This window comes from Cetorhinus maximus, chromosome 2 (assembly GCF_964194155.1).
Source record: "Cetorhinus maximus chromosome 2, sCetMax3.hap1.1, whole genome shotgun sequence".
Classification (NCBI taxonomy): Eukaryota; Metazoa; Chordata; class Chondrichthyes; order Lamniformes; family Cetorhinidae; genus Cetorhinus; species Cetorhinus maximus.
This window is the reverse complement of record NC_135880.1, coordinates 186,306,491-186,319,881: the sequence shown is the minus strand read 5'-3', so window position 1 is coordinate 186,319,881 and position 13,391 is coordinate 186,306,491. Positions and strand designations below refer to the sequence as shown.

At 39.8% G+C, this 13,391-nt stretch overlaps 1 protein-coding gene across 2 annotated transcripts in view; it reads right to left on the bottom strand.

The window, feature by feature from the left end:
• prdm10 (PR domain containing 10) overlaps window positions 1-13,391 on the bottom strand; it is a 200,775-nt gene that overhangs the window by 168,794 nt on the left and 18,590 nt on the right. For both annotated transcript variants that reach the window (XM_078530687.1, XM_078530696.1), the window contains exons 2-3: window positions 4,428-4,591; window positions 1,383-1,547 (exon numbers count right to left, since the gene is read on the bottom strand). In XM_078530687.1, the coding sequence (XP_078386813.1) occupies window positions 1,383-1,547; window positions 4,428-4,520 (258 nt within the window). In that variant the 5' untranslated portion in view covers window positions 4,521-4,591. The remainder of the gene's footprint in view (window positions 1-1,382; window positions 1,548-4,427; window positions 4,592-13,391) is intronic.

Genomic DNA, 13,391 nt, shown 5'->3' with positions numbered 1-13,391 from the left:
GATTTCCCTTTCACAAATCCATGTTGACTCTCTTCCCAATCATATCATTATTTTCTAAGTGTCCAGTTATCACATCCTTTTATAGTAGATTCTAACATTTTCTCTACTACTGACATCAAACAGGCCTGTAGTTCTCCATTTTCTCTCTCCCTCCCTTTTTAAATAGTGGGGTTACATTTGCTACTTTCCAGTCTGCAGGAACCTTTCCAGAATCTATAGAATTTTAAAAGATAATCACCAATGTATCCACTGTCTCTACGGCCATCTCCTTGAACACTGTAACTTAACTCATCTTGTCCAGGGGATTTATCAACCTTCAATCCAATTAATTTTTTTGAGTACTACCCTCTTTATTAATATTAATTTCTTTCAGTTCCTCATTCTCAAGTCCCTTGGCTCCCTAGTATTTCTGGGAGATTTTCTGCATCTTCCTCTGTGAAGATAGACACAAAGTAATTGTTGAGTTTCTCTGCCATTTCTCTATTCTCCATTCTAAATTCTCCTGACTCCACCTATAATGGACCCAACATTTGTCCTTGTGAATCTTTTTTCCTTTTCACATACCTAAAAAAGCTTTTATAGTCCGCCTTTGTGTTTCTCAATAGCTTGCACTCACATTCTCTTTCCCCTTTCTTTATCAGTTTCTTGGTCCTCTTTTCCTGAATTCTAAATTGCTCCCAATCTTCAGGCTTACCACTTTTTTTTTGGCAACTTTATAAGCCACTTCCTTTGATCGAATGCAATCTTTAACTTCTTTTGTTAGCCACAGTTGATTCCTCTTTCCTGTTGGATCTTTCCCTAGTTGGTTCTTCAATGTATAGCTCCGGAAACCTATCTCGTACACACTCCAGGAATTCGTCCTGTACAGCATTAGTGCTGATTAGGTCTATATAAATTGAAGTCGCCTATTACTGTATTATCCATGTTACATGTAGCTCTAATTCCCTGACTTATACTGTGCCCAACGTTACCGCTACAGTTTGGTGGCTTATAAACAATTCCCACCAATGTTTGCTGCCCCTTGCTATTTCTTAGCTTCACCCAAACGGATTCCACATCTTGATCCTTCAAACTAAGATTCTTCTCACTAATGTACTGATCTCGCCCCTTATTAACAATGCTACCCACCTCCTTTTCGTTTTTGCCCATCCTTCCTAAATGACGAATATCCTTGAATATTCAGTTCCCAGTCTTGGTCACCCTGTAACCGCGTCTCTGAAATGGCAATTAAATCATACCCATTTATCTCTATTTGTGCCTTCAAATCATCTACCTTGTTGCAAATGGTGGCGTGGACTAATCTCCCTATAAAGGCCCCCAAAAAAACGAACTGTCAGTAGCTCAATTGTCACACAACCTGAGTGCCTGAAACGACCATATACCTGTGCTCCATCAGTTTGGTGAATGTACACCAGGGTATGTTCCGCCCCATCCACAGATGTGTAGGATGTTCCATCTGCTGTGTAAACCACTTGCTGTGACGGTCGATCCTGTTCATCTGTGTAAACAATCTGAGCAACTGTATTGCTCTCTGGAACAAAATGTACCTAGGGGCAAAATACATCTGGTCAAGAACGTGTGGGGTATCAGAAGAAACAAACAGAAAAACCCTAGATCATCACCCACCTAAACCTGCTCACTCTCAGATCTCAAATCCAAACCAATTCCTCATTGGCTCCCTAAAATAGAGAAGCACCCTCCCCAACAAAACCCCCAACAGCTCACCATGAACCCTGCTGGGAGCAGGGCCAGCAGCGAGCAGATCTCCTTCACATATCATCAGGCAAAGGACAGAAAGAAGAAAACAAGGCAGGGTCCTTTGATAAGTTTTCTAGATCTTGCTAAGAGGGCTGTTAAAACCATGAAGCTGTTTGCTAGCTGATTCTGCAGGTCCAGTTTTTAACACTTAGATTTGTCTCTTATTTTCCCCCATTCTATACATTCCCTCTGCACCTGCTAACATTCCCAAAGAGGAGGCTGACGGAGGCAGAAGCAGATGAAGGAAGACCAGTTCAATGTGCACCCTTCTGTAGAAGTAGAATCTCCATTCACTATAACCCCTCTTTGGAATGGCATCCAGAATTCACCCGAGTAGGCACATTTACATGCTACCACGCTCCTGACATTGCTATTTAGTCTCCACATCCCTGGCCAGTTGTGGAGGTTTGAAATGCAGTCAACAAAAGAAAAGAGTGAGATACAGGGTGCAGGCAGCTCTTGTTACAAAGTGAAGTTGTTCAACAATTGAAATAACTACCAAATCAATCACAGCAACAGATCATAGCAGTTAATTCTTGTTAGAAGCTATTTTCCAGCAATATAATTATTCCAAACATTTTTCTTTTCAGGTCGGTTTTTTTTAACTTATCAAGGTAGAGATATCAGTGCTGGTGAATAGAACACTGCAGTTTCAAGTTTCATTGTTTGCATCGATCACTTCAAAGTTAGGTGCCCTGGGTTTGTCCATACTCAGTCAATGATGTGTCTGAACTCCATGCCAACTGCACCAATGTGACAATAATCCAGTCATTTTTTTTTGTCATTCTAGAACCTGATTAAGACTGTAGATTAGTGCTAATTAAGAGTAAGCTTTACTCTGGGGTCACAGTGATTAGAATTGCTCAGACATCTTTCAAATAGCACACTTACAGCCACCAGAGAGAAGATTGAGCTATAATTTATATCAGTCACGGAAATGAAAGGCCTTTATACCACCAGTTTCCTCTGTTTAACTGCTCTAGTATTTTTCAAAATTAGGAGATACATATTAAACATACCCAAGACACCTGGATCCAACTCAACAACTTAAATTACTGTGGAATTTGAGACAGATTGAACACTATTGAAGATTTGGGGATGCACTGGGTGGATAGATAGGGCAATGCCTCAAGTCAAAAAGCCTGGGGGAATGGGGCATAACAAATTTAGAACTTGGCTGTGCAAGGATGAGGTCACCTCTTCACAAAAGGTAGTGGTAATCAGGAATCCTCACTCTCAAAAAGCTGCTCAAATTGATCTATGGGAATTATCAAAATTGAGGCTGATGAGATTTTTTTTGTCGTGCAAGGGTATTTAAGGGTGACAGAACCGAGTTAAGATACAGATTAGCCAATTTATACTTGAATGGCAGAACAAGTTTAGGGGCTCAATATCCTACTTCCATGTGCCTTTTAAGGTGATAATCCACCAGTTATCCTTCTATTCTTTGCTGCTATTCATTCGTGGCTGAAGATTCTGACTTAATGGATTCATTTTTATTTAACTTTCAGCAAATGGTCAAAGCATAAATCAATGCGTGGCTTGGTCAATGTTTTCCAAGGATTAGAGACATCAAAAGCAGAGAAAATTAAGGTAGAACAATTAATTACTAATTAAGAGTTGTCTGATTTCAGTTTTTTTTCTGGCTTCATGATACTGTGTGGGTAAATTGGGGACATAAATGAACTGTATTTTTTAACCTTTTTACACTGAGTTGTTGTGATCTCGAATCACATCCTGAAAGGGCAGTAGAAGCAGATTCAATAGCAACATTCAAAAAAGAATTGGGTAAAAACTTCAAGGGAAACTTGTGGGGAAAGAGCAGGGGAATGGTATTAATTGGATGGCTCGAACAAAGAGCTTGCATAGGCACCACAGGCTGAATGGCCTCATGTTGAGCTGTATTCATTCAATGTATATGGAGCATTTTATTTTGATACTGTACTGGGCCTGTTGCATAGGAGACTGCAGAATCAGAGCTCAAATAATAAGCACACATGTAATGTTCTCTCTCAAAATAAATCACCAGAGTTCCAACATATCTTCCTATCATCAAAGAGAGTCCAAAACACCAGATTAAATCCTGGAACTGCAAACATTACAAAACAGAATTTAATGTAGCTAGTTATTATAAGCGAATAAGGCCCTGACCATCAGCTAGGAGCTGCATTAAATACATGACTGGTGGCAGTGTAACAGGCAACATTTGAACCTGGCCACTTCATTCATTGTAAGAAAAACAAGTGATGTATTCTGCCTTTATAAACCTCCCTTTCCTCATTCCATCCATCCCTTCCTTTCCTCATTCCATCCCTCCCTTCCTTTCCTCACTCCATCCTTCCCTTCCTTCCTCACTCCATCCCTCCCTTCCTTTCCTCATTCCATCCCTCCCTTCCTTTCCTCACTCCATCCTTCCCTTCCTTCCTCACTCCATCCCTCCCTTCCTTTCCTCATTCCATCCCTCCCATCTTTCATGTCTCTTAGTTCTCCCTCCTGTGTGTTCCCCACATCTCCAATTTGCAATCTGAACGCCCAAAGTGCTTCCCAGTTTTGGTGGGCATTCATTATAGAGCAGAAAAATCTGCTTAACCAACAGATCAGAGATCAAGTACCAGATATATCGAGTGATTCCCATCTCAATGAGGAAAGATCAGATAGTCTCCACTCACCTGGGCAGGCGGCTGATCCTGCTCGGATGGTGCACCCCAGACAGGAGGATCCTCAGTCTTAGACTCCATGCCTGAAGCCCTGGGGAGTCTCATGCAGCAACAGCTTCAGAAAGCCATTTACTGCCTTCACATGTTTACAACAGGCATATTGAAACAGTGCAATCCTGCTGGAAAGAAAAGCAACACAATTACAGCAAATATGAGCATAGCTGGAACTGACCAACACACGTTAAATAAACCTCCTTGGAGCAAGTGCCAGGCAGAGTGGGCAGTCCTCAACAAAGGAGGATTCAATGTTTCAGTGCATTCCCTAATTTCAAGACATTTCTTCACATGGAGCAGATTTGATGTTTTTAAAATTAAAAACAGAAAATGCTGGCAATATTCAGCAGGTTATGCCAACATTCGTGGAAAGAGCAACAGGATTAACGTTTAAGGTCTGTGTGACCCCTCACCATAAGTGGGAAACCCCAGAGAGAAGAGCAGACCTTCTGGGAAACACCTTCCTTGAAGATCTGCTCTTCTCTCCGACAGGATTTCCCAGTTCTGACGGAAGGTCACAGACCGGAAATGTTAATTGTGTTTCTCTCTCCACAGATGCTGACCTAACCTGCTGAATATTGCCTGCATTTTCTACTTTTATTTCAGATTTGCAGCATCCACATTTTTTTACTTTTCAGTTGATGTTTTTAACTACGTATAAAACTTATTCTACTGCTACTGAATGGCAAAAGCCAGCAATTGGAATGCTTTAGCATACTTCTATAATCTCACCAAATATTGACAGCCCTTTGCACCCATCAATAATATGAACCTTTACAACATTTACAAGACTGTTCATAAAGACTTTGGGATAAGACCATCAAATATTCACGTATATGAGATTTGCAAATAGAATGACCAGTCTTAAAAGGAGCCATAGCATAAAATACATCACAATTTCCTGGTTATTAATGTTTAAGTGAATGACATGGTACTATGGACAAATACGAAACGCCATAAGGAACCAGAGTTCCTCCTTACCCGCCCTCCCCACACCCTTACTCAACGCCCATACTCAATCCCATGCACACACACCCCTACTCACATGCATACCCCACCCACACTCCGATACACAGAGACCATCCCCGCCCCTTTACACACACACCATTACTGAGGCTAGCTTTTTACCGCAGATTTATTAACGGAATTTCAATTCCCTCGTTGCCATGATGGGATTTAAATTCATGTGTCTAGGTCTTTAGGTCATACAAACATACGAATTAGCAGGAGTAGGCCACTCAGCCCCTCGAGTCTTCTCCGCCATTCAATAAGATCGTGGCTGATCTGATGTTAACCTAGACTCCACATTCCCGTCTACCCCCTTGTTTCTCAAGAATCTATCTACCTCTGACTTAAAAATATTCAAAGACTCTGCTTCACCCTGCGTTTGGAGGAAGAGAGTTCCAAAGACTCATGACCCTCAGAGGAAAATTTCTTCTCATCTCTGTCTTAAATGGGCGCCCCTTATTTTTAAACAGTGATTCTCTAGTTCTAGATTGTCCCACAAGAGGAAACATCCTTTCCACTCCACCCTGTCAAGACCCCTCAGGGTCTTATCGCCTCTTATTCTTCTAAACTCTAGCAGATACAAACCTAGCTTGTACAAGTTTTGTTCATAAGACAACCCTCCCATTCCAGTTATCAGTTTACTAAACCTTTTCTGAACTGCTCCCAATGCACTTACATCCTTCCTTAAATAAGGAGACAGATACTGTACACAGTACTCCAGATGTGGAATCACCAATGCCTGTATAACTGAAGCATAACCTCCCTACTTATATTTTCAACTCCTTTCACAATAAATGATAACATTCTATTAGCTTTCCTAATTACTTGCTGTACCTGCACACTAACCTTTTCTGATTCATGCACTAGGACACCCAGATCCTTCTGCAGGTCAAGCTTTTGGATTACTGGCCCAGTAACACAACCACCGTTCTCTTCCTGTTCCCACACTGCCATCTCTGGAGTCCCTCAAGGATCTATTCTTGTCCCCTTCCCTTATTCTTCATCTGCACGCTGCCCCTCATCAACATCATCCAAAGCACATCAGGATAGCCAAGAGAGAAGAGAGAAGTTTTAGATACAAGGCTCCAGAGTTAACATTAGAACCAGGAGAGTTCTGACCAGAGGTGGCTATGCTTAAGACACTAGTGATGCCTATGTTGAACGGCAAGTCTACAACCATGGGGCGGTTGGAGGGATTTGAAGGGACAATCTTGCCGGAAGTAAATGCAAAGCCCAAGAAATGCCAACCCTTATATGAATCCTTGAAACAGCATTCAGGCCAAGTGGTTAAACTTTCAATTTCTGATAAATATCTGACTTGCGTTTTGGGTAAGTCAAATGGGTGTAGAAAGAATTTGAGATAAGAAGTTTGGTTTAGAGGAAAAGTAATTTTGTTCAATGTACTTGGAATAACTTTACATAACTGACTATTTAAAATAGAATGTAGTTATTAGTTTTTGTGCTTTTTGATTTTTGTGTAGTAAAATTCTCACGGACTTCATGGCTTCATAACTTTAGTTAATACCTGGGTTTTCCGATTGCCGACAAAAAAAATGAAAACATGACTGTTCTCTACCAAGGTCATAACAATTGGGCACTCTAGCAGGATCATGAATTTAGAGAGTGTGACGGGTATGCTGGGATATTTGCTATATTTTACTATATTAAATGAACAGCAGGATGGCTTTGTCAATTGCTAAAACTTTTCTGGAGAGGGAAGATTTGCCCCTGAGTGAGTTGCAACAATTATCAAATGTTGGGTTAATGGAATTAGTAAAGCTGAAGTTAGAGATAAAAGCAGGGGATAAAAAAATAATTTGATGCAGCAGCACAGCATTTGGAATTTCAAGTTGTTGTTGTTAGATAAATTGCAGCCTGAGATAGCTAGGATTCAGTTGCAGATGAAGCAGCTGGAATTGGAAAGAGGTAGAGAAAAGCTGAATGAAAAGAGAGAGAAAAGAGGAATGGAGAAAAAAAATAAACTCTAAAGAGAGGAAAAGAAATGAATAAGTGAACTTGAAAGAGAAGTAAAAGAGCATAACAAATAGAAATTAAAAACTTGAAATTGAACTCCAGGGAGAAAAGGCAGCAACAGAGGACAGAGACAGAGTTTCAGGAAGAGAAATAAGTCAGACAGTGTGAACTGAAAAAAAGGAATGCTTTGTTCACATGGTGAATGAAGAACTGGTGGTTCGGACAGTGATTCGAATCCAACTCCAAGTTTTGATTTCGCAAAGAATATTCGCTTAGTGCATAAATTTAACCGAAGATGGGAATGAAAGATATTTTCTCATTTGAGAAGGTTGCTACACAGTTACAGTGGCCCAAGGAGACATGGACTTTGGTGTTGTAAAGTGTTCTGGTAGGAAAACCAATGAACGTTTATTCGGCTCTTTCGGAAAAGCAATTTTCAAGTTGTTGCTGAGAAAAAGAGACATGCTATCAAAGCTTTTCATCTTGCACTCATCAGGACAACTTGCAAGAATTTTCCAACATTAATGGAAAAACAACAATTCGTACAGCATGAGCAGAGAGTGCTGATTGGTTCGCAAGTGGATTCTGATCTGTGAAGGCATTGCCATGGAGAATGCAGCATGGAACAATTAACTTCTTAGCTTTGGCCAAATTCAAACTAGGAAGGTCAACTCTGGTTGGTCAAGACACTGCCCTGGGGAATAAACCAGGGAATGACTAATTCCTTCTGCTGTTTGCAACAGGCAAACTACTGACCGTACCCAATCAGCCTGCGCTTGCAAAACTCAAAACATAGTGTCCAACATTAGATGTGATTCCATGATTGGACAATACCTGCTAAACAATCTTGATTGTGCTAAGAATTACACTGAAAACCAATTTAAGATTGTCAGTCGGGCTTGCAGTATGGCTCACTTACACATGCTAGAAGCTCCATATATTCACACACACAGCCCTGTCTTTTGCAGACAAAAGGAACGTGTCCACCCATTGCGCCTTTTTCAATTAAAAAAAAGATTATGGAACAGTCAATCTAACTAATCAGAGTCAACCTGATCAGTTTGATTTGAACAAAGCTGGACAGTTAATTATTCCATGCTGCATTCTCCAGGGTGTGTTGTCCACCAGAGTTCACTTGCCAGTCAATCAGCACTCTCTTCTCATGCAGTACAAGCTGTTGTTTCCCCCATTACTGTTGGAAAATTCTTGCGAGCTATCCTGATGAGTGTAAGACAAGAAGCTTTGATAGAATGTCTTTTTCAGCAGTACCCCAGTTCTATACTACCATCTGTAGATTGAGAGACAGTTAAAAATGTGGTATTTAAGGTAGATGAGCTGGCTCCCGAGGCATATCAATTAGTATTTTAGACTGTCAGGAAATAAACACGAACCAAATATTTGTGGAATATGCAAGAAAGAGATGTTATGGGACTGGAGGCATCGTTCAATGAAATTAGATGAGGCATTTGAAAATGTCAGAGAGTCATGATCCTGGAAGAAATTAGGAACAACAATCTAGTCGCTATTAGTGCTCACTTGGAGGACTGGAAAGTTGCTAAAATAAGAGGAGCTCCAGGTTTTAGCCGATGGATGTGATAACTCACACAGACAGCGGGGGAGCATTAAATCTCCATTTATGAGCCCAAAAGGAAGCTGGAGTAATCATAAATTTGGACAAGATTCTGGCTTTAAGGGGAAGACTAAGACTGTTATGATGAGTAAGGCTGATAATATTGAAGATAAAAGTGATGTAAAGAAACCCGTATGTTTTAATTGTGGTAAGCCGGGCAACATAAAAGAGAATTGCTGGCAGCTTAAGGAAAACTAGTTGCGGTTGCAGTAGAGGGATGTCTATGGAGGCTTCAAAAAGGACTGCATCAGTTGAAAAAAAGTGATAAAACCACAGCTGCAAAGTGTTCCCTCAGAACCTAGTACAGTGGTGGATGTAATTGCTCATGCTAGTCAGGGAGATTCTTCCTTAAATATTGATGAAGTGAGTCAGGTTACTGAAGGTTATAAAGGTTTTGCTTCTGAGAGAGAAGATTTCCCTTACTCCTCTGACAAAATAAGTAAATAAATTAATATTTGAGAAATCCTGGATTAGATCAGTCATTGATGCTGGTTGATCTGCGTTCCAGATAGTCTGGCGAAGTAAAGTATGAACCTATTCTTTCATAAAAAGTGAAGTTACAAAGTGATTAAATACACCGAGTTGTTGCTGCAGGAGTTGTTTCTAGTTTGCCTATTGAGGGGGTAGATTTTTTTTATTGGGAAATTATTTGGCAGGTGATATGGCATTAACACCTCCAAGAGTTTCAAGAGAACGAACTTTCAAGAGAGAAACAGATTTTACAAGAGGAACATCTAGATTGTTCCCACATTGCGTAATATTGATGTCTCTCATCAGGCGAGGCAGGGTGAAGCAAAATCAACTGAAAGGGAGGATAAGTCAGGTGTTCAGTTAGCCAGGACTTTTTTGGGAAGTTGATGAGGATAAACACCTTGAAAAGAACGTGGCTGACTTATTTAGTCTATCTTCAACTGAAACCAAGCGTAGATCCTAGTTTGCAGGAATTAATCAGAAAAGGTTCCTGCATGTTATTAGCTAAAAAATAGGATAATAATGAGAAAATGGAAATCTCTTCAAAGGCCAGTGAATGAGGAATGGACCATAGTCCATCAAATTGTTGTAACTCCTGGTTATCGCAGGGAGATTTTAAGGATTGGTTCATGAGATTCCGATGGCAGGTCATTTAGGAATAAGAAAGACTCATGTTAAAATAATGAAGTACTTTTACTGGCGGGGATTGCATAGGATGTAGTTGAATTCTGCAGGCCATGTCACACATGTCAAATGGTTCGAAAACCCCAACCGTCAATCAAGCTCCCTTGATCCCGATACCAATTTTCGATGAACCATTTGGTAGGATTCCAGTGGATTGTGTGGGACCCTTACCTAAAAATGGGTATCAATATCTTTTAACGATCATGGATTCATCTACGAGGTTCGCAGAGGCCATTCCCTTAAGAAAGGTTACTGCAAAGATAATATTTGAAGGAATAATTCAGTTTTTCATGAGGAATGGATTGCCTAGAGAGGTTCAATCTGACCAAGGGTCAAATCTTATGTCACAGGTATTCCAGAAAGCTATGTGCAGTTTAGGAATAAAACAACTTAAATCACCCACAGGTCACAAGGGGAATTGGAAAGATGCCACCAAACCTTAGCGTCCATGATCAAAGCTTATTGCCTTGGATCCAGAGGACTGGGATGGGGGACTTTCATTGTTATTGTTTGCAATTAGGGATGCATGTAATAATTCAACATGTTTCAGTCCCTTTGAATTAGTCTGTGGACACTAGGTAAGAGGACCATTTAAATTTATTAAAGAAAAATTTATTGATCAGGAAGAGGAAATTACCTTCTTTAACCACGTGTCCAAGTTCCAAGACAGACTGTCAAAAGCATGTACAGTTGCTCGAGAACACCCGAAGGATTCCAACAGGTGATGAAATAACAAGCAGAAAAGGCAGCTGAAGAACGCACTTTTAAACGTCAGGATGAGATACTGGTTCAATACCTATGCTGAATGAACCATTGAAGGTTAGATTTAGTGGATCTTATTTGGTTGAAAAGAAGCTTAAAGAGGTAAGCTTTTATTAAAACACCAGATAGAAGGAGAACTCAATGAGTGTGTCACATAAATATACTAAAACACTTTTATGACAGAGAGGATAACCAACCAATGAGTGTATTTCAGGTAGTAAAGAAGGAAGAGAGTAATATGACTATACCTGAGGGTTCAGTTAATGAGAAAGAGACTGAAAGTTTTCAAATTGAACCCCCAGTACTAAGATTAGACAACACAAAGGTGTTAAAGAATTTGGATAAAATATGACACCATCTTCCAGAAGAGTCTCAGGGTGACACAGTCAAATTGCTAACAGAATAGGAGTCACTGTATAAGAGATAGACCAGGACGAACTTCTTGAGGTATGAATGATGTTAATGTGAGAAGTACTCCACCCATTAACCCAAACTCTTACAGGCTGAACCTTGAGAAATTGGCTCAAGTCAAGTCAGCAAAGAACTCACCTTCATGTCTGATAATTATATAATTGAACTGAGTCAAAGCAGTTGGAATTTGTATTGGTCCCAAAACTTGATGGAATTTAAAGATTTTGCATTATTGTAAAGTGAATGCCATAAGAAAAACTGATTCTTATCCTATATCACGAATTGAAGAATGCATTGATGGAGTTGGAAACTCAATAGTTTATCAGCAAGATTGACTTATTAAAAGGATTTTGGCAAATATCACTAACTGATCAAGCCTCAAATCTCTGCATTTGTAACCCAGATGGCCTATTAATATATGTGAAGTGATGCCATTCAGAATGAAGAATCCACCAGCTACTTTTCATAGACTAACAAATCAAGTTATTAATGGGCGATCGAACTGTGTAGTCTATACCAACAATTAGTTGATCTACAATGACACTTGGGAAGACCATGTGAAACACTGTGCACAGAGATGATAAGTTCAAGCAATTATGGACTTTCCTGATCTTAAAAACAAACGAGAGATACTGCAGTTCCTTGGAATGAGTGGATTTTACAGGACGTTTGTCCCAAGTTTCAGCACGGTAGTCACTCCGTTTACAAAGGCATTGAAGAAGAAAGTCAAATATGACTGGGCAGAGTCTTGTCAGGCTTCCTTTGAGAGATGAAAGGCTGTCCCAATAAATGAGTCTGTGTTGGCTGCCCCAAATTTCAACAAACCATTCAAGATAGCAATTTGTGCCATTGACTTGGACACGGGAACCGTACTGTTACAAGGTGATGATGCTAACACCGAGCATCCAGTCAGTTAGTTAAAATTCTAGAAAACCTAATCCTTCTCAATGAAAGTACTCCAGTTGAAAAGGAAGTATTAAGCCTCGTTTTGGCTCTTCAAAAGTTTGAAATATTAGTTTCTGGAAATGCAGGAGAGACTGTGATCTACATAGACCATAATCCACTAAGTGTTTTTGCAGAAATTCCAAACCAAGAATCTCCATTTGTTTCGCTGGAGTCTGATGCTGCAACCATTTACTTTAAAAATTGTTCATGTTGAAGAAGGAGCAATGTAATTGCAGACGCTTTATTCAGAGTTTGACTATTGATTTAAATACACCATACTGCATATAGGAAGGAGGCTTATAAACTCTATATAAGGTTTTGGACATGATTTCTCCATCTGTTTAAAATGCTATAATCAGTGGATCAAGGACCTAGGATTGCAAGATGTTGGACATTTGAATTTTGATTTAACTATGGGGAGGGGATTAATGTGTATATTGTATGCAATAATATAGCTGCTAATGTAAAATATGTACTATTTTAAAGGGTTGTAGAAAAATCCTTACCTCAATAAGGCTTTTTCTTTTTAGAAGGGATGTGTGATGGCCCATGTGCTTTTGGAGAAAAAAAATTTCTATTTTATGTTGGTGCCTTTAAGAACTAGGTTTCTTTCAGAGATGATTGTGTGTAAAAAGGCAACTTTCTGCCTGGGAAATAAATAACAATGAAGATAGGTCAAAAAGAAGTAAATTATAAGGGGGAAATAAATTGCGTTCGCGCAGTTCTGTTTTCGAGCAATTTTAGCTTAGTTTTAATTAAGAACAAGCTGGCAGCAGGGAATGTCTCTTTCATGCAGCATTCAGTTGAAATTGTGTGTGGTGGCTAAAAGGGTTTAAATTCCTTGAAAACTGAAGGACTCTACTAATAGTGAGTCAGACTTCTGGGACAGCCAAGTGGAGAAGAGAGTTCTTAGATACAGAGCGCCATACTTTAGAACATTAGAACCAGGAGAATTCTGACCTGAAGTAGCTATGCTTATGATGCTAGTAACATCAGTGTTGAACGGAGAGTCTACAACCATGGAACGACTGGAGGTG